This window comes from Mobula hypostoma, chromosome 20 (assembly GCF_963921235.1).
Source record: "Mobula hypostoma chromosome 20, sMobHyp1.1, whole genome shotgun sequence".
Lineage (NCBI taxonomy): Eukaryota > Metazoa > Chordata > Chondrichthyes > Myliobatiformes > Myliobatidae > Mobula > Mobula hypostoma.
The window spans coordinates 24775664-24798095 of record NC_086116.1 but is presented as its reverse complement, the minus strand read 5'-3'; the positions used below and the strand labels follow the sequence as shown (position 1 = coordinate 24798095).

The following is a 22432-nucleotide window of genomic DNA, read 5'->3' as shown; positions in this document are numbered from 1 at the left end:
GCTTTAAAAATAAGTAAGAGAACTTCCTTTGAATTCAGCCAGATCACCTGGAAGCAAAGCTTTACTTCCAGGAAAGAGAGAGAATTTAACATTGCCCAGTTACCAACAGAGCACAGACAGTAGAGTAATCCACAATGTCTAGAGATAACTCTCCAAATGAGACTGGGTTTGAAGGTAACTAAGATTCTTGCCATGCACTTTTGCACAGAGAATTACAACAATGTTTAGGTGAACCAGACTCTTCAGAAGCTGTAATCGGACAGAAGTGGAGATTAAGCAAAAAGTGATGTTTGGTGAGCGATAAGCCAAGAATTTATTGGTATATGTTGCAGCCAGGTCCTTGTGAGTGCTGTTCAAAAAAATGGAAATCTTGGAAGTAATGTTCTGAAACTGAAATGCTGTCTGTTTTGTGAGAATGGGTCACCGAGAGGCAGATTCCCAGCTGAACTTCATCCTGTGTCTCCCTCAACAGCGGAATCCATGCCCAATCATGGGAAACAGTACTGGCCTGCGGAATGCACGACAGCCAGTGACAGCGAGGACCATGGAGCGCCTGAGAAACTAAGGGTAGAGACAAAAGTAAACGTTGAGTTCCACAGAGAAAACAATCATTGTGGCGACCTTCCGAGGGCAAGTGAGAGTGAGCCTCAAGAAAAGGAAACCCCACCTGTACCCCAGCCAAACTCCAATCCACAGCCAGAGCAAAGACGAGGCAAGTATTCCTCTCAAAATGACAAAAGGATTATTTTCTTTTTAAGAAATAAAGTTTGAAGTAAAATACATATTTTTTAAATTTGTGGTTTAAGGGATTTGATTAATTTTGAAAGCAATTTTCTGCTGAATATAGCAACATTTAATTTGGTTACCCAAGGTCACATGGGGGCAGGACAAGCTGCCTATAAATTCCTCCCAAGGTTTTGAACAGAGGGCACTTCTCTGGATCTTTGGTGTTGCAAAGGACAAATTTAATGATTCTTAACTGGAACACCGGAGAGAGGATTCACTAATCTACTTGTTACCAGATTAATGGTTATACTGCAGGAAACTAGTAATATGTTGCTTGGCAGTAGTGTAGGTAGTTAGCTAGTTAACTCGCTGACCCTCCAGGTCTGATTGAGAGCATTGGGTCTCACTTCAAAACCACCTTTTAAATGTTGGATTTCTTTTGCCAAGCTGTGCTGATCAAGAGTCATTATAGCTGGTGAACTACCCAGCACTGCAGTCACACCGCCCAGTGAATGTATGGGGGTTTGAAAAGCAAAATCCTGGAAATGTTGGAAAACTAAAAGTTTAAAAACTGGAAAATGCTGGAAATACTCTGCGGGTCCGACAGCATCTGTGAAGAGAGACCCTTGAAGTCTGTTGATGATCACCTTCAGTTAGAAAAAGTTAGAAATCAAACATGTTTCAAGTTGCAGGGGAGCGGAGAGGTGAACCCTCCCCAAGGATGTGCGCAAAATAATGGTGCTCCAGTGGGAGGTCACCCCTGCCCTCTAAAGATCCTCCCATGTCAATAACGCAATGAATTTGTGATGCAAGAAATCTGGGCAAGACCCGCAGCCAACCCCAGCAGGCTGCTGCTTCTTCCAGCAGAAGATATTGATGACTTGCCTGCAAGCATCAAAAATACTTACTGGTAGAGCTACAGATGAGTGAAGGCAGTAGGGACTTCTTAGTTTCACCCAGACAGTTAAGGGTTAAGTTCGCCGTGTATGTTACGTGTTATATGTTACATTGTAGGTCATCACGTCGGGGTCACCAATGTAGGAGTGTCAGCAAAAATCGACGTGAGTGTAATTACTTCTAACGTACAGTTTATTTGCCCCACAAACAAATGGCGACATCATATATATATACCAGAAAAAAGCCCACCCCCCAAAACGTAATAACGTACAACGTAACATGTGACGATTGCGGCAAACTTAACCCTTAACCGTCTGGGTGAATTCTGCGTAATGAAACTAAGGAGGCTCTACAAGTCGAAATAAACAATTGCTACCTCCTATCTATATTGGAATCCTTCCTATTAGCATCAGATTTTCAAATCTGCTTTAACTGAGCGTTACTGCAGCCAATTTGTAGACATGATGTGTGGTGTTGTTGATCAGCTGAGCATTATAGGCATGCCATGTTGATGCTGGAATATGTGGCTACACTTGCAGGCTGCCCTCAGCACACCCTGGGCTGTGTTGGTTGTTAACACAAATGACACATTTGACTGTATGTTTCAATGTATCTACATGTGCTCCTCTGCCACCTGAGTTCCGAATGGATGTTGAATCCATGAACACTACCTCACTACATTTTTTAAAATTTCTGTTTTTTACAGTACCTATTTAATTTAACTATTTAATGTACATTTTTTTACAATATACATTGTTTTTTTCCGATATTACCATATATTGCATTGTACTACTGTCACAATGTTAACAAATTTCACAACGTATGTGGATGATAGTAAACCTGATTCTGATGAATAAATCTAAATCTGAAATTATTCTGGCAATATAAACGCTGGAAGTAAGGTTTGCAAAAGGCAAAGGAAATGAGATAAAGGTAAAAGGTGTTTTTAATGTTTGCTTATGTGGATATTTGAAACTGCCTTCAATTAAAATTCTTTGATGCACTGAAGTGCGTGTTCTTTTCTGACACAGGTATTCTTAAAAATAAAGTCACCTACCCGCCACCTTTAAAAGAAAAGAATCGGATAAATCAAATACACAATGAACTCTCCAATTGTAAAGCAACAACCATTTCCTCACAGACCTCCTCAATAGTGCCTACAGACAGCACACGCACAGCCGCGGGCACAGGCTTGTTGATAAAGCAGCCAAGCAGGCAACAGTCAAGAGAACACTTAAATGGAATGATGCCAGTGCCCATGAGTATTAGAACGGGCACAAGCACTGCCCGGGGAGATACTTCTGACTCTGAGTAAGTACCCTGGGTAAAATGCAATGTTTCACTTTAACCTATCCATTTCTATGGACCTAAGCAGCTTTAATATTTGCACAAAAATACTTAGACATTTTCTTTTAAATGATCATTAGTAAAAATAAATACTAATGCCAAAAAATCATTGTTGCAACTCCTATCAAGCTCATTTTCTAACAAATCTTAAGTACTGTTAATTGCATTCAGGAACATTAATGCTAAGTAGTGCTCACTATTTCAGATGCAGGAAATCTGGGTATGCACCTGTGTGAAATTTTACAGTGAACTTTTGGTCTGCCTAATGAATGTTCTGTTTTGTCAACACTGCAAAATAGCAAGCAACGATCATGGAACAATTGTCTGGTTACAAAGAAGTGCTGAAACTATCATACCATGCTGTTGAATGGCACACTAAGCCAGGGTTACTGCATAACAAACCTAAGAATTTAAATTGTCATCTTCTCAGATAAATATTTAAAAATTACAAACTGATTTAAAATAAAAATACAATAAATACTTGGCAGGTCAGACTGCATCTATGGAGAGAGAAGTTGTTAATATTTCAGCACATTGACCTTGCATCAGAACCAGAAAAAGTTGGAGACATTTTGTTTTTCTTTTTGAAAATTTCAAGTTTGTTATTTCAGACTCTTTCTTAATCATAAATGTATGTCCCAGTCTTTATTTCATACTGCTTTTACATCCAAAAGCTTGTTTAACATTACTTAACTGCTTGCTTGAGAATTCTTCAGTGTAATTCATATCCCTTCTGTTTAATGATATCACCTATGCTAGATGACAAAGCATCTATTTGAAATGTTAGGCGTCAATAACTGATATCAGTAGGGAATGGGGGGAATGTGTGCTACTGAGATAGTTGGTTATTAGACCATAAGACCATGAGGTATAAGAGCAGAATTAGGCCTTTCGGCCGGTCGAGTCTTTGCTCTACCATTTCAGCATAGCTGATCCATTTTCCCTCTCAGCCCCAATTTCCTGCCTTATCTCCATAACCCTTCATGCCCTGACCAATCAAAAATCTATCAACCTCTGCCTTAAATATACTTGGCCTCCACAGCTACCCGTGGCAAAGAATTACTCAGACTCAGCACTCCCTGGCTCAAGAAAATCCTTCTCATCTCTGTTCTAAATGGGCGCCCCTCAATTCTGAGGATGTGTCCTCTGGTCCTAGACTTCCCCACTGTAGTAAACACCATATCAAGGCCTTCCAACATTCAATAGGTTTAAATGAGATTCCCCTCATTCTACGGTGAGTACAGGCCCAGAGCCAGCAAGCGCTTCTCATGTGATAAGCCTAGCAATCCCAGTGTTATTCTCATAAGCCTCCTCTGAACCCTCTCCAATGTCAGCACATCCTTTCTTAGATAAGGAGCCCAAAACTGCTCTCGATACTTCAAGTGATTCCTCACCAATGCTTGATAAAGCCCTAGTATTACATCCTTTTTTCTCTTAGTGGGTCAGTTGCTTCTGGGTCAAAGACAGATATTGTGCAATAGGTACATTTAATGTCAGATAAATGTATACAATGTACATCCTGAAATTCTTTTTCTTCACAAACATTCACGAAAACAGAGGAGTGCCCCAAAGAATGAGTGACAGTTAAATGTTAGAACCCCAAAGCCCCTCACCACTACCCCCTCCCACGCGCAAGCAGCAGCAAAGCAACAACCTCCTCCCCTCCCCCACCAGCAAAAAAAGCATCGGCACCCCCCACCGAGCACTCAAGCGTGCAGCAAAGCATCAATAAAGACACAGACTTGCAGTACCCCAAAGACTACTCATTCACCCGGTAATTCGACATACCACAGGCTCTCTCGCTCCCTAATAAGGGAAAAAGGGGTGTCCCCATTTCACAGCGAGAGGGGAGACATAACAGAACCACTCACTGATTAATGGTGTTAAAAGTCTGTTGCGTCACTTTTTCTAAGCTCTGTGCCCAAAGAATTCGGGTCTCTGGGCACACAGCTAGCAGCTAGCTCGCTGCTTTCGATCTTCCGTGTACTCCCATGATGCATCAGGCGGCAGCACCGGCCTTAAATCAGCCCTTCCCCAGAGCCACGAAAATCCATCACCCTGAAGGCGCGCTAATCTTCCAGGCCGTGTCCTTGTCATATCAAAAAGTGGCCAGCTGTGAGGCCCTGAGAGTGGGTCCCATTTCTGCAAAGAACCAAAGTCAGCATGTAACTCCAGGTCAGGGTCTTCAAAAGAACCCTGAAAAGGAAACAAAGAGACATCAAAGATGGAAGTAGAGCTGCTTCCAAAGATGCAAGCAAAGGAGCTGCCATTTTAAGCTCCACATTGCTTTGTTGCTTTAACATTGACCACAAAATCTGATGTTAGTGATTAAGATATCACAAGTGTTTTTACCATTAATATTTGCACATAATACTTTCAAAGGACAATCAGCAATTTTGCTTTGAAAATAGTAAATCCAAATATTAACAAAGTATTCAAAACTTACTAATTATTTAAATATAATATTGCAAAAATGGTTTAGAATGGAGCTAAAGTTCATAGAGATATGTATGGCCACAGACATGCAGGGAAACAGATCCTCCACTGAGCTGGTGTTTGCTGGCTGCCTGTTTCTAGGTCTTGCTTTTGTTTCCTGTGTGATCCCAAGCATGGTGTTCCATTGTGAGGCCTGCTGCCATCACATTGGAGGGGGGAGGGAGGGAGGGAGGGAGGGGCAGAGGCTAACTCGGTGTCACGTCGCACGGCATTGTCCAGCTGCCCTCGCAGGATGGTGTCGACAGCCGATAATACCCTGACTCCAGGCTCAGCAGCCACCAGAACTGAATACCAAGGGAGTGAGTAGCAATGAAGGCATACAGGGCTTCAAAGAGGTAGGGACAAATGAAGTGAGCGAGTGACCACGTGGTAGACGGAGTACAAAGTGGGGAAAATGTGGAGTTCATTCATTTTTGCAGATGAAGCAAAAATGCTGAGTATCTTTCACATATTAAATGCTGGAAACTTTTGGTCAGACAGCATTAGTGAAAAGAGAAAGAGTTGACATTTTTAAAACTGATGAGGGCTCTTTAACGTGCAACATATTAACTGTGTCTTTCACCAGGTGCTGCCTGACCCACTAATTGTTTCAACATTTCCAACACTTTCTGACGTTCTTTCCAGTTTTCAGGCATCCACAGTTTAGAGCTTTCGTTGCCTTCTAAGCGTGAGAGATTGGGAGGTGTTGATGTTCAGAGAGGTCTTTGTACCCTTGTAAGTGCTATTTAAAAATGAAGGAGCAGGTGCAGCTAGAACTAGGAAAGTAAATGGCATCTGGGGCCTTCATTGCAAGGGGTGTTTGAGTTTAAAAATGAAGAGGTGTTAGAGGTGTTGCTACAGATGTACAGGCTGTGTTGAAGAGGCCACACCTGGAGGTATATTACTTTGTTCCCTGTATTGAAGGAGATATGTTCAAGCAAAAGAGTTTAACTGAGACATTTCTGGGATGAGAAGGTTTTCGTATTACAAGTGGCTCAAAAAGTTGGATTAGTATTCCTTGGAAGCAAGGGATGATCTTATCATTCCTAACGGGAATGTACCAGGGTAGCCGTTGAAATGCTTCCCCTGATGGGAACATTTCAAATGAGGGGACATAGTTGCAAAGTTCAAAGTAAATTTATTATCAAAGTACATATGAAGTAACCGTATACAATCCTGAGATTCACTTTCTTGTGGACATTCACAGAACACAGTAGAATCAATGAAAGACCGCAGGCAATATGACAGACAGCCAGTGTGCAAAAGAGAACAAACTGTGCAAATACAGACCGGAGAAGAAAAATAATAAATAAAAAGATAGATAAGCAAACAAGCAATAAATATTGAGATGAAGAGTCCTTGAAAAAGAGTCTATGGGTTGTGGGAACAGTGCAGTGTAAGGGTGAGTGAAAAGCCTGATGGTTGAGGGGCAATAACTTGGTAGTGATTGGCAGGGGTTGTTAGGTTGGGGGAACTATTTAAACAGTTGTGTGTAGCAAATTTGGCAGTGTATCTCTGTAATTCTCTACCTCCAAGGATTGTGGACACTAGATCATAGGGGTATTTAAAGAGGAGGTAGATGCAGTTCTGAAAGATTGAGGCATTGATGGTAATGGGAATGGGCACAGAGAGGGGCAGATCAGTCATGATTATATTGAATAGAGGGCCGGGCTTGTGGGATGGAGTGACCTCCCCACTCCTATTTGCTGTTGCACTGTTCCATACCTTGCTCAAATTGATTTAAGCAAATATCAATACAGACATTTTTGCTCTTCCATGGTTGGAACTGATAAGCACACGATGTATCAATGAAAAATTTTCTCAGATTCCTTTAAATCTCTCACTCACACTGTGACTCTCCCTCCTTTCATTCCCCACCCCTTCACTCTCACACAACACAACACTGAGGACACCTTCAAAAGGCAATGCCTCAAAAAGGTGGCATCCATCATCGAGGACTTCTATCACACAGGTCATGCCCTCTTCTCACTGCTGCCATAAAGGACCAGGTACAGGAGCCTGGCGGCACACACTCAACTTTTCAGAAACAGCTTCTTCCCCTCCACCATCAAATTACTGAATGGACAATGAACCCATGTACACTACCTCACTATTTTTGTTCTGTTTTTGCACTACTTAGTTTATTTTTTATATGCACTGAATGTAATTTATAGATTTATTATTACTCTGTATTGCATTGTACTGCTGCTGCAGAACAGCAAGTTTCATGACTATGCCAGTGATGTTAAACCTGATTCCGATTCTGACACCCGCTCACTCTTCCTGTCCCTCACCATCACACAAAGACACTTCCCCTCCCTCCCACCTGCTCAGTCCCTCTCCTCCCTCACACACAGTGGCACTTACTCACTCTCTCCTTCCGTCCCCTGGTAAACAGTGGTTTTCACCCTCTCCACCTGCTCTCGCACACAGCAGTGCTCACACCATCCTTCCCTATATTCACATTCAGTGCCACTATCTCCTTGTGACTCACACAGAGAGACTCACTCACTCAATCACCCCTTGTGGTGTTCCTCACCCATCAGCCTCTCTCCTACATAACCCATTGCTGTTTAAACCTTGGGCTGTCTCATTGTTTAAGCATTTCTCAGACATGGCTTTGCATTACTTGTACCATTCCAGTGTGTTCACGCTTCCCAGACCTGATAAATGCTGTCACAAACATGTTGGCAAGCATTTATCTTATGTGGCTTCACGCACTTTATTTACAAGCTTTAAACTAGGTACTTTTCCAGTAAGATGGCGGCAGTTTGATTGCAGCGGCTTCTATCAGGTCAACCAAAGGTGTTATTATCCTTTTTAAACGTATTTTTTATGATTGCAAGACCCTGCTGGACATTAAGAACTAAAGTACTACAGGTCTATCCCATCAGCGATTTTCTCATTGGTGGAGAAACTGAAGGAGCTGGACTTAGTGTGGATCCTGTTGCTGCCGGCACCAGAGAAGTCTGCGCGCAAAGGCGGTGTGCACTATACCGGCGAGCGACCATTATAGACGCTTTCCTTGTCGTCACAAGCTCCTGTTGGTCATTGTTAATGTGGAATGCTGCAAGTCCAATTCACTGATTTATTGGCAGACGGCGGGGGAGCTGCATGACCTCGACTGTAGCAAGGACTAGGCCTCAAGCCGCAGTGTCACCTGTTTACAGCCGCCCAGGAGAGAGATGTCAGAGTCGGTGCACTCCACCGGAGGTGATGTGGCGCAGTGTCAGGCTGGAGTCAATGCTGTTCCTCTCCCCCCCAGTGTTTGCTCGGCACAAGGCAAGCTGTATTGTGTTCAGCTACTGACTGCTACAACATTCATGAACTCAGGGTCTTGGATTATATTTTTGTTTGTGTGACTGATTTTTACTGATATCTTGTATGTGCTTGCTACCTTTTATGTGCTAAATGCGCCTTGTGCTGTGTGTGAATGTTGTTCCTGTGTTTCAAACCTGAGCCCTGGAGTATCGGTCTTTCCTTTGGCTGTATTCATGTGTGATTGAATGATAATTAAACTTGAACTTTACTGGTTTAGGATTGCTTTCTAGTTGAACATATAGACCCAGAATATCCTCTGAATGTGGTATTTACAATTCTTCTCGGGTAATACCCATAGTTGCTCTGATCTTCTCAGTCAGTGGAAGAATAGATTACTGTACAGGTGGGCACAACATTGATACTCTCCCCACTGTTGAAACCAGAAAAGCTCTGTTTATGTCGGCTGAGCTTTGGAAGAGGTTGTTGATCAGTCACTCCCAATCATCCCCAGCCACATCCCACTAACTATCATCTTCTTGCAGAATAGTAACATTCATACTGTCTGTGAGTATTCCAAGTATGTTTACATTAGAAATTAATATCCCTATGTACAGTTTTCCATGATTGTATCACAGCAATGAAACTGCAAAACCCCATGAAACAAAGCACCTGAGGGATTTTTTTGTTTGTTACAGAATCTCTGAAAGTGACGGCCAAGATTGTGCCTAGGAGAGGTGTGTTGATCAGACATGCCATAAAACCTTATACCACTAGAAAGTAAAACACCTTCTAGCTTCATGCTAGCACAAGATAGTAGTGTTGATTACTCCATTCAGCTGCTGAATACTATATCCCACAGTACAGCAAAGTGACCTATAGATTGTTTTGAGAAACTTTTCAAGATTGATCTCAAAAATAACCTAACAAGATTATTTTACTTCCCTTCCACTTGTCTTCATCCCTGTTCCTCGCGTGCTGAAGCTGGTGGCAGAGACCTAAAAACAGATTTGTGAATGTGTGTAATAGAACAATAAGTCAGCTATCCAGCTGCAGTTCCCACGTGCGTATCTTTGTCAGTGAATATCGGAAAACCTTCTAACTATGTGTATGGGTTGGGATTTAAAGTGGGCTAGGTGATGCAGCTGGAGTGGATATGACTGTGGTTACTGTATGAGGAACATCTGGCAGCTCTTGGGCTGTACTCTCTGGAGTTCAGGAGAATGAGGGGGGGAATCTCATAGAAACATTCTGAATGTTAAAAGGCCTGAACAGATTAGATATGGTTAAGTTATTTCCCATGGTAGAGGAGTCTAGGACAGGATTGAAGGACGTCCATTTAGAACAGAGATGCAGAGAAATTACTTTAGTCCGAGGGTGGTAGATCTGTGGAATTTGTTGCCACGAGCGCCTGTGGAGGCGAAGTCATTGGGTGCATTTAAGGCAGAGGTAGATAGTTTTTTGATTAACTAGGGCATCAAAGGGTACAGGAAAAAGGCAGGGGAGTGGGGATGACTGGAAGAATTGGATCCACCCTTGATTGAATGGCAGAGCAGACTCAATGGGCTGAATGGCCTACTTCTGCTCCTATATCTAATGATCTTATAGACTATTGGCCAGAAGAAACTGCAGCCTGATCAAGGACAGGGAAGCAGACAAGCCAGTTGTCTTTGTTTCCCTCGTTTTGTGGACTCTGAACAGTTTCTTCCTCTTGCATAATCTAATCAAACAACTGAATGTGGACACAGGAAGCTTCAGACCATTCTCAGAGGAGTAGCTACTTGTTATGTAACATGCCAGACCTGCAATCGGTAATCTCATTATACTCTGTCTGGGTTGCCTCATTTAACTGGTTTGGATGAGTCAGAGTGTAAAGGGACAAATACACAAGGCTGGGGTGGGCAGAGCTATGAAACAATGTTGGCTGTAGCCCTGTACAATGACCAGTAAGAAGGTGACCCAGGTAGGTTAGGTGACCTTGAGCCAACGGGATAGAGTCCAATGGTTCAATTGATGAGGGACAGTATATGACTCAGGAGCTCCAAATACACGGGCGATAACTCTCTAGCAGCCAGAAACCAACCACCATGGATAAGGAGGACCCCACGGACACGTGGAGATCGGGATATGAGGAATGCCTGGCCAACGCAGGCTCCTTTCCCGGGTAATACCTTTTCTCTTCATTGACTGTTCATGGGCTGTCAGGGAATTCTAGTAGGGTGCACACAGAGACAGTTCGTGAAACCCACGTGCTTTTAGTTGAAAGAATAAAAGTTACTTGTTGGTAACTACAGATTCTCTGTGCCTCACTGATCATTATTGCAAGGGGTGATGCTTGTAACAGGACTGACCCGGATCCAAAGCTCACACCATTCATACTTCACTGCAGAACCACTGTAGGCTATGAGTATGAACTGACTTGAGTCTCAAATGGGACAAAGATGAGTTGATCCCAAATCTGTCAACCCACATCTAGCCAATGACCTTCCTGTTCTGTAAACTCTTGTATCTCACCATGTGGTTGGATTTGCTCTGGGCTGGGAGAGAACATACTGTTAACTTTGTTTTCCCTTTTTTTGTTTAGTTGATGTTTCTTATGGGGTGGAGATACTTGTCCACCAAAGGAGATGTAAGGGTTCCTTCCCTCCACTAGCCTGCAGGCCACCCTTGGGCAAGGTGTAGAACCTACACAGCCCCCAGTGAAGGTCACATAAAGCCATGGGAGCAGGCAGTGGATGGTTGTATGAGCAGCTGGTGCATATCACAAGTCCTGGTTATGCAACCACTGATGCCAGGCGGACAATCTCTGAAGAGATAATGGCTGGGGTCACCGATCTTGTAAAGACACTGCCCAGAAAAAAGCAATGGCAAACCACTTTGGACGAAAAATTTGCAAGAACAATCATGGTCATGGATAAGACCATGGTCGCCCACATCATACGACATGGCACAAAATGATGATGATATTTCTTAATCCTCTGCTTAAAGTTTATTATTGTTTACTTCCTGGGTTCCCTCTAGTTTCATCCTTATACCCTCCTGCACCTCATCCCTGTGTTTACTCTTCATTCATGGAGTGATTTCCTTTAATGAAGATGTGTATTTTATTAATAATCTCTTCCATTTATATAGAGTCTCTAACTTTATCACAGAGCTTTCTGGAATTATATTACTGGTATAATTGCCCCAGTAAAGGCTTTACTCGATAAGGAATGAGCACTTGAAAGTGTAACGTCTGTCTGCCTCTCTGTCCTGTGAGCATTAGTTGTTTAAGGAGTGTCACTGTTAAAGAAGATCTTGATCTTTCCACAAGTGAAGGTGACTGAAGTTCTCTTCATGTAGGTGTCAAAACACATTCTGTTATGTCTGTCATTCTCATCAAAATTGCCATTTAAGAAAGAACTTGGTGGGAATTGATGTAGTAGGTGTTGTATTTCTTTTTTATAAATAGTTTCTCCAGTGTAATGACGCAATTAAATGCTTTGATGCAATTTGCATTATTGTATGGTAAGTTTTTAAATTCATGAAGAAGAGATCTAGCAAATGATTTTTTACCAAGATTATAATTTCAGCGTATTCCAAATGTTTCTGTTCAATTAATTATCATGCTTGCATGCACTGGACACTTTACCTTATCAAACACATGTGAACCTCAGGGGGCTAGATGCTGGGATGTTCTAACTGGTGGAAGAGTCTCAAGTAAAGGCATATAGCCACAAGAGTGAGGATTTTGAATGGTGGGCTGATGGCCTATTCCTGGTCCTAAGTTCTTGTGTTTTGAACATCCTATAAATTGTGCTTCAATTTCAAGCAGACCTAAATAAAATATGTGGTGCAACTTAACCGTACTTCAGTTTCTAGCATCTGCAGTCTGTCTCCTACGTATTGCAAGTTGCATGCTCTATCAACCTGTTGTGTGTGCTATTAACCTTTAACACAAACACTCTTTTCAAACTATGCAATTTCATTCATTTTAAATTGTTTTACAATTTAAAGTATGCTAACATAATAGAAATACTAATTGTCAGTTATTTTGCTATATATTACAAACAAATCATTCTAGTGAAAGGATAGAGGAAAATATTTGCTAACTTTGTAGAAACTTGTCAAATTCGGGAGATGAATGATTTTTTTAATTAAACCTAAGATAAATTAACTTCAGAAAATGTATTTGAATTCTCTTTCTCTGAATGCATCAAAGAACATCTATAGCTAACTACATCAGGCTTCATGCTTTTAAACTATGACTGCAAAGATTGTTTTTAATCTTTTCCACTGTTTCAGCATTGTGATTTTAAACTGCATGTTTCGCTTTGAACTTGCCTGTTAGTACAGCATAACCATGGTTCTGCATGTTTCCCCTTCCTTTTCTTGTGAACAGAGGAAGTAATGAAACCTCAATCTGACCCATCAGGAGATCGGAAGAATGATCTCAACCCATGAAGAGTCTCACTGTTGGCATCGCCAGTTCCTGTGCACCTGAGACCCCACCCAATGTGCCGGTATTCTCTACATGAATCAGAACTTCTTCAAAATGGATTCATGCATGTGAATGACTGTCAAAGGGATGCAAGGCCTCCAAAAATCCTGAAGAACATACGAATAAATTAGAAGGACAGGTATATATGTAGAATGAAGAATGGCATATTTGCTGTGTGCCAAGTTCCAGAGCGGATACAGACAGGTAACCACTTGGGCAGCTCAGCCGTACAATTGGATAGCCTGAAGAAATGGACAAATCCCAAGGTGAACCCTGTAATGCGCCCACTGCCCTGTATACAGGCCTCTGGGCAAAACTACAGCCTGCCTACTTTTTTTTCCCTAAAACATTAAGTACTGTACGGAAAGGCAGTACCTCAATCACAAAGAGTTGGTCTCTGTCACAGGATCACAGGTAAGTTGGTTACACATTGATGGAAGTGTTATTTACACAGGCATCGGACTGAAAATATTCTCCAGGCTCTTCATTTGCCTAGTCTTCAAGGAGATGGTCTTAAAATGAATGCCTTTTGTACAACAAAATTATAAGATGTATAGATACTTTTATATATATTTTGTAAGTCAGTACTTCTGAAAACCTCATTTGTACATGCATAACGGTTTTTGATTTTATCAATTTGATTATAAATCTTCTGACTTTTATAAAGAGTAGAAGGTGCACAATTTTACTTGAATTTGGTGTGTTAATATTGTAAAAAGAATTTTTTTCTATTGAAAGCTGTAACAATTTATGAGAAATAGAATTTGAATGTGTAACCGCAAAGACGAAGTTACTATAAAGAATGGGGAATCAAACCGTTTCTTTTTCATTCAACCATACACTTGAACTTGTGTGTCTGAGGTCTTTGAAAGAAAAATTACCTTTAAGTTCAAGAGCACATGTTGGTCTACTAGGGAGGCAAGGGTTGGGGGTGGAGATGGGTTGGAAGAATTAATCAGAAGGATGTTTGCCAATCAAGTATGATTGTTTTTATTTGAATTCCTGTGAATATTTTGACACTATTAATGTTGTAGATTTGTTTTTAAATTGTTTTAGACAGAAACTATCAGAACAGTTCTCATTTGTATATTGTGACTCACGTGTTGTAGTAAATTCTTTTGTTTTAATACAGAGAGTTTCTTTTAACATTAATGCAATTGTATTCATGGCACAAGATTTTTTAAAAATTTTATGATGGAAACTGATTTTTTTTTAAAAAGCGAAGAACAGATGTATCATATTTATTTACATGCAAAACACTGGAAACACAGTACAGAGCAACAAAATTGTAAAATAAAGAGATTTTGACTTTTTCCAGCTGCCTGTGATGATTCCTCTCTCTTTTAATTGATCATTGTAGGAAGTTTTTAAACAGTACAACAGTCACTGATGCGGTGGAAGACTGCTCTTAGAGCGGTGATGTCTGGCTGGACACATACCCTCTGTATCTATCACTCTCTCATTCTACCTCTCACTAGTTCTCTCTCTCCCTTCTCTCTCCTTCCCTTTTCTCCCCTTTTCTCCCCTTTCTCCCCTTTTCTCCCCTTCTCTCCCCTTCTCTCCCCCTCTCTCCCCCTCTCTCCCCCTCTCTCCCCCTCTCTCCCCTTCTCTCCCCCTCTCTCCCCTTCTCTCCCCCTCTCTCCCCCTCTCTCCCCCTCTCTCCCCTTCTCTCCCCCTCTCTCCCCCTCTCTCCCCTTCTTTCCCCTTCTCTCCCCTTCTCCCTCACTCTCGCTCTCCCCCACTCCCCCCTCCCCCTCTCCCCCCTCCCTCACTCTCCCTCCCACTCTCCCCCTCTCTCTCAATTCTTCATAGATTTTTACTTGCACTATACTTCATTGCAGTATGCACCTGCTTTCAAAGGACATGCCAAAGATTTACCTATCACAAGAGTACAACTAATCCATCAATCAATCTACAGTAAGTCACTTGAAGTTGTCTTAAGCCCACAATTGTAACACAGGCTATAATCACATTCTTTGGAAATATTCTGAGATAATATAGGGATCTTTCCAGCAGGTGCAATCTGCAGAGAAGAATATATTTTAGATAGATTAGTGGATAAAGCAGACAGTCCCTTCTTCACTCTGTTAGCTTGGTCCTCAGAACGAGTTTTCAGTTGTGGCCTCGTACACTTGTGTCAACTGCTCCTGGAGTGAATGCTCCGCATCATTCACTCTGCTGGTTCCAGCCTGTGGAATATTTAATAATGACCTGCCAGATATTTAACTATTAACTTGATGTTATACTGTACAAATAAATACAATGAGAATCATCAGTACATGTTTCCTGGTCCTAGAACAATATTCTCATTAAAATTCTCATCATTATTCGAAATTTGAAAATAATTTTTGATGAGAAAGTAGGCCATGTTACATGTACTTGGAACAAGAATGACAACAGAGCTACGAGCAGGGACAAGATGGAGGGAAAAGGCTTTACAGTGCACGTGTTTTTGTCTTGGTGGGCCCAGTTTGTAGCTCACACACTGTAAATTGCCCAGCGTGTACCATTACTAACATGACTCAATAAAAACGTTACATAATTCTACTCCGCTGTCGTACTTGGGCCACACACACGCTGCAGGCCATGCTGCACTCTTTTATCTTGTGGTCTGCTGCCTCTCAAACAAGTTAATGCATGAATGGCAAGAGGTAGGAATTTCTTCCTGGGGAATGCTAGATTGGTGTCGTGGTGCTCACAGTGTGTAATGGGCTCTGGACACCAGCTCGTTAACCCTGAGCGGGAAGAGAATGTGCCAGACTCTCTTGTGGAATTGGGCTTTCTGCTTCTTGTCAACTTTAACTGGATCTCAATGAGCAGCAACAAACCATTCGGGCCTAGGTAGGTTCTTAAAGCGTACCTGACTCTTCTTTGGTACCCCAGTCGTTATCTGAAACACCTACACCAGCTGTACTAACTAGACACCCTCTCAACACCCCGACTGCCGACCTCAATCCCTTCTAAGCCCCGATCACAATCGCCAATTTAACTATCTTCACCTCTGGAGGTGGATGGTCGTATGAGCAGCCGGATTATATCATAAGTCCTGGTTATGCAACCACTGATGCCCAGCAGACAATCTCTGAAGAGTATTGATAATGGCTGGGGTCACCCATCTTGTAAAGACTCTGCCCAGAAGATGACAATGGCACACCACTTCTGTAGAAAAATTTGCCAAGAACAATCATGGTCATGGAAAGACCATGTTCACCCACATCATATGACATGGCACATAAGGAACAAATGAACCTTTGGATTAGATTGCCTCCACTCACTTCCTCAAGCCCTTACCACCTCTGTAACCCTGCAGCCAAGCCTCGCTAGACCTAGCACAAATAATCCCCACCCCAGCACCACCACTCATTGACTCAATCCACAGCCAGACATCCCAACAATCCTCTGTTCCTAGACCTCCAGTATCTGAGTCCTGCCTTTGACTTATGTATGTGTGGATGAAGCCAGAAACAAAGCACTCTTGGGTTAGGTTGCTTAAAGGACCTTCTAGCTGTTGAACAACTTCTAGGCTGTTATCTTCATTTTGATCAAAATCTCTTCCTTATAGCAATGATATTCACAGACACTACCCTGCTGCCCAGCTTTTTCATGTGTCTTCTGCACTCTGTGGTCTCAATCACAAAGTAACCCCTGAAGAGCTGCCTGCACAATCTGCTCCCAATACTCTTTACCATTTACTGTCTCTGCAGCTAAAAAAAACACAGATAGCAAGTAGTGGACAAGAAAAGAAAATAAATTATTCTTACTGGTCCAGACCAATGAAAGAAAAAAAAGTAGAATTCAACAAAGGAAACATCTGGAGCAAGTATTGAGAGTGCCTTTTTTTGATGCATGAATTAACTCAGTATTGATGAATTGTTATTGTGATACAGCTCAGAGTAGGCCCTTTGAGCCAAGCCGATCAGCAACTCCCGACTTAACCCGAGCCTAATCACGGGGAGGGTCCTACTGAAGGGTTTTGACCCGAAACGTCAACTGTACTGTTTTCCATAGATGCTGCCTGGCCTGCTGAGTTCTTCCAACATTTTGTGTGTGTTGGTTGGATTGAGTACACAACTTTGCATTGTATTTTGTATATCCACTGTGGGCAATAGAAGTATTTTTTCTTGCCAGCAGCAGGGAATTTCTGATCCCAATGAAATATTTTTTTAAAAATTAATGCTTTCATGAGGCAGTGCACAATGATAATAAGCAGTGAAACCTTAGACCTCTCTATCAGGTTTCTAATGCCATTTACATGCCAGTCAACGTTTTAACAAAAGCCTCTCTGCTTTCTTGCATTTCATATTGAAATCTTTGTGTAATTTGCCTAATCTTCTTTTGTGTTGGTGCACAAAGCTTGCATGGATTCACCTGCACATGACCTCCTGTCTGAGCGATTACCATAGTACATTTTATTAATGGTATCATTTTTTAAATTTCTTCAGGGAGGTAATAACTGGTTAGACTTGCTTGAAGGCGCAGTTTCAAAACTTGTTGCTATGCATTTGCTGATGTCTGTAAAAATGAAAATAAAGACACCTACAAGGACAGTCCTACCTGAACAGTTCATTCAATTGTCTTACTTTTGGGCCCTGGCAACTTTTACATTTACACATTTCACTAGCTGGTGATAGTTCAACAGGGCTATAATACTTGGCCAACTTGGAGGTGACTTGGTAGTGATTAGATATTCCTGTCTCCTTCTGAATGACTGTACTTTATGATCAAGGAACACGTACAGTGCTCCTAACATCTACATAATGTTATTCCATTGGAAAGTATATTCTATTAATCAATGTGAATGGAAGCACTTTAACTGTCGCATGATCTCTCTAGCTTCTATATTTATTTATTTATTGAGATACAGCACAGAATCGGTCCTTTGGGCCACATTTAATCCTGACCTAATCACAGGACAATTTATAATGACCAATTATGACCTACGAAGTGGTATGTTTTTAAACTGTGGGAGGAAACCCACGTGGCCACAGGGAGAACATACAAACTCCTTACAGGCACCATCGGGAATTGAACCCAGGTCATCAGTGCTGTAAAGCGTTGTGCTAACCACTACTGTGCCACCTCACAGTTCCTTCCAAGTCATTAATTAAGTGCTGACTAGTTGTATGATCTGTGCTGCATTTTATGTGTTGACTCCTTTGGTGTGTTGCAAATACAGGCATTGTTCAACCAACAATCAAATGACGCTCACAAAAATTGGTCCTTCCGCCTCCTAAACAAGAAACCATTGTCACATGTACTGTACTTCACTTCTTCCCTCAATGACCGAACTGAAGACTAGGTCAAGATCACTTTAATTATGTGAGTGTCATTCCCTCTAAGTGTTACAGACAGATTTTATTGTTCATCAAATAATTATTAAATTCAAATGTTCTTTTCTGATAGTTTGTATCTGTAATAGTCCTTAGTCTTTAAGTGTTTTAAACACCTTTGTGTCAATTGACTCTCACTGCCTTACTTTACCTAAGCAAATTTTAGAGGTGTAACTTGCAGGTGTATCAACAATAACACTGTGTGATCTGAAATGATTGTCTTGCATATTTTACATTTCCTGCTTTAATTTCTCAGAATGCCTAGGTGAGACCATTTCTCATACAATTCATTATTCTGCTATTTCATTCTAACAGGGCAGTCAATTTTCATATTAAGATGCAAAAGCTGATTTGAAGCTAATAACTCCTCATTTCTCTTGCCCAAAAGCAAGAAAAGCCTTTGCTTCCTTCCCTTATAGCTATGCTGTCTGTATTAGTTAAACAGAAGTCTCCACCAGCCCTGAATACAAGCTTCTGTCTTTGCTTAAAAGTAGGGGTTCCTAACCTTTTTTATGCCATGGTCCCCCACTGTTAATCAAGGTGTCCGTGGGTCCCAAACTGAGAACCCTGCCCCCCACCCGGCTTAATAGGAAAGTTTTGTTGAAGGAAAATGTAAGTTTATTCAGAATGTGTTTTCTTCCAGCATTGAGAGAAAAAGAGCACTCAGGACTGGCAGAGAGAAGCTGCTCAGTCTCCTTGCTCAGAAGGGAACACCACACTTCATTGTGTTGTGTGACCTAACATTACAGAATAGTCCTTCCCTGGAAACTAACTATTGATATAATCCCCAAAAGATTTTCATAGTAATCTCCCCTTTCAAATGAAAACATTGATCAAAATGTCCCATACAGGGCAGTGCAAGATGCAACCTGTACATACTACTGTATTCTGAAGAGCATTGACAGGAGACAGCTTCAGAATTCAAAGTAAATTTGTTATCAAAATGCATACAATATATGTCACTGTATACAACCCTGAGATTTACTTTCTTTCAGGCAAACTGAAGAAATTCATAATAGAATAATATCCATAATAGAATCTGTGAAAGACCGCACCAGCTTGGGCGTTCAATCAGTGTGCAAAAGAACAAACCGTTCACCACGAAAAGAAGGAAATAATAATAATAAATAAACAATAATTATCGAGAACATTAGACAAAGAGTCATTGAACGTGAGTCCATAGGTTGTGGAACATTTCAATGATGGGACAAATGAAGTTAGTTCAAGAGTCTGGTGGTTGAGAGGTAATAACTGTTCCTGAAACTGGTGGTTTGAGTCAAGAACGTAGGAACAGGAGTCGGCCATCTGGCCCATCGAGCCTGCTCCACCATTCAGTAAGATCACGGCTGATCTGGCCATGGACTCATCTCCACCTTCCTGCCTTTCCCCCATAACCCTTAATTCCCCTACTATGCAAAAATCTATCCAACCTTGTCTTAAATACATTTACTGAGGTAGCCTCCACTGCTTCATTGGGCAGAGAATTCCACAGATTCACCTGAGGATCCTGTACCAATTTACTGATGGCGGCAGTGGAGAGAGAGCATGGCCTAGGTGGTGGACGCTGATTTCCTGCGACAACATATGCTCAATGTGCTCAATGACTGGACATATCCATTACTTTTTGTAGGATTGTTTATTCAACGGCATTAGGTTAGGAGGGGGAAGGGGAAAAGGCAGGTGATGGGGAGTACCCCGGCGGCTGTGCCCCTTAACAACAGGTACTCCTGTTTGAGTACTGTTGGGGGGGACAGCTTACCCGGGGGAAGCGACAGTGGCCCTGCCTCCGGCACAGAGTCTGGCCCTGTAGCTCAGAAGGGTAGGGCAAGGAAGAGGAGGGCAGTTGTGATAGGGGACTCGATAGTAAGGGGGTCAGATAGGCGATTCTGTGGACGCAGTCCAGAGACTCGGATGGTAGTTTGCCTCCCTGGTGCCAGGGTCCGGGATATTTCTGATCGTGTCCAAGATATCCTGAAGTGGGAGGGTGAAGAGCCAGAGGTCCTGGTACATATAGGTACCAATGACATAGGTAGGAAAAGGGATGAGGTCCTGAAAGAAGAATATAGGGAGCTAGGAAGGGAGTTGAGAAAAAGGACCGCAAAGGTAGTAATCTCGGGATTACTGCCTGTGCCACGCGACAGTGAGAGTAGGAATGCGATGAGGTGGAGGATAAATGCGTGGCTGAGGGATTGGAGCAGGGGGCAGGGATTCAAGTTTTTGGATCATTGGGACCTCTTTTGGCGCAGGTGTGACCTGTACAAAAAGGACGGGTTACACTTAAATCCTAGGGGGACCAATATCCTGGCAGGGAGATTAGCGGGGGCTACTGAGGTGACTTTAAACTAGAATGGTTGGGGGGTGGGAATCAAATTAAAGCGGCTAGGTGTGAGGAGGTTAGATCACAACAGAGGGATGGGAACCAGTGCAGAGAGACAGAGGGGTGTAAAGTGAGCGTAGAAGCAAAAAGTACAAAGGGGAAAAGTAAAAGTGGCAGGCCGACAAATCCAGGGCAAGCATTAAAAAGGGCTAAGAGAGTTGTAAAAGAGCGCCTGAAGGCTTTATGTGTCAATGCAAGGAGCATTCGTAATAAGGTGGATGAATTGAAAGTGCAGATTGTTATTAATGATTATGATATAGTTGGGATCACAGAGACATGGCTCCAGGGTGACCAGGGATGGGAGCTCAACGTTCAGGGATATTCAATATTCAGGAGGGATAGACATGAAGGAAGGGGAGGTGGGGTGGCGTTGCTGGTTAAAAAAGAGATTAACGCAATAGAAAGGAAGGACATAAGCCGGGAAGATGTGGAATCGATATGGGTAGAGCTGCGTAACACTAAGGGGCAGAAGACGCTGGTGGGAGTTGTGTACAGGCCACCTAACAGTAGTAGTGAGGTCGGAGATGGTATTAAACAGGAAATTAGAAATGTGTGCAATAAAGGAACAGCAGTTATAATGGGTGACTTCAATCTACATGTAGACTGGGTGAACCAAATTGGTAAAGGTGCTGAGGAAGAGGATTTCTTGGAATGTATGCGGGATGGTTTTTTGAACCAACATGTCGAGGAACCGACTAGAGAGCAGGCTATTCTGGACTGGGTTTTGAGCAATGAGGAAGGGTTAATTAGCGATCTTGTTGTGAGAGGCCCCTTGGGTAAGAGTGACCATAATATGGTGGAATTCTTCATTAACATGGAGAGTGACGTAGTTAATTCAGAAACAAAGGTTCTGAACTTAAAGAGGGGTAACTTTGAAGGTATGAGACGTGAATTAGCTAAGATAGACTGGCAAATGACACTTCAAGGATTGATGGTGGATATGCAATGGCAGGCATTTAAAGGTTGCATGGATGAACTACAACAATTGTTCATCCCAGTTTGGCAAAAGAATAAATCAAGGAAGGTAGTGCACCCGTGGCTGACAAGAGAAATTAGGGATAGTATCAATTCCAAAGAAGTAGCATACAAATTAGCCAGAGAAAGTGGCTCACCTGAGGACTGGGAGAAATTCAGAGTTCAGCAGAGGAGGACAAAGGGCTTAATTAGGAAGGGGAAAAAAGATTATGAGAGAAAACTGGCAGAGAACATAAAAACGGACTGTAAAAGCTTTTATAGATATGTAAAAAGGAAAAGACTGATAAAGACAAATGTAGGTCCCCTGCAAACAGAAACAGGTGAATTGATTATGGGGAGCAAGGACATGGCAGACCAATTGAATAATTACTTTGGTTCTGTCTTCACTAAGGAGGACATAAATAATCTTCCAGAAATAGTAAGGGACAGAGGGTCCAGTGAGATGGAGGAACTGAGCGAAATACATGTTAGTAGGGAAGTGGTGTTAGGTAAATTGAAGGGATTGAAGGCAGATAAATCCCCAGGGCCAGATGGTCTGCATCCCAGAGTGCTTAAGGAAGTGGCCCA

The 22432-nt window shown here is 42.1% G+C and overlaps 1 protein-coding gene across 4 annotated transcripts in view; it reads left to right on the top strand.

Annotated features, from left to right (window-relative positions):
• celsr1a (cadherin EGF LAG seven-pass G-type receptor 1a) overlaps window positions 1-18490 on the top strand; it is a 369401-nt gene extending 350911 nt beyond the window's left edge. For 2 of the 4 annotated variants that reach the window (XM_063072573.1, XM_063072570.1), the window contains exons 34-36: window positions 473-712; window positions 2655-2934; window positions 18360-18490. In XM_063072573.1, coding sequence (XP_062928643.1) covers window positions 473-712; window positions 2655-2934; window positions 18360-18417 — 578 coding nt within the window. In that variant the 3' untranslated portion in view covers window positions 18418-18490. Of the gene's footprint in view, window positions 1-472; window positions 713-2654; window positions 2935-13084; window positions 14491-18359 lie in introns of those variants that run through there. The other 2 variants (XM_063072574.1, XM_063072571.1) reach the window with 2 other exon arrangements.
• Window positions 18491-22432: the final 3942 nt, after the last annotated feature.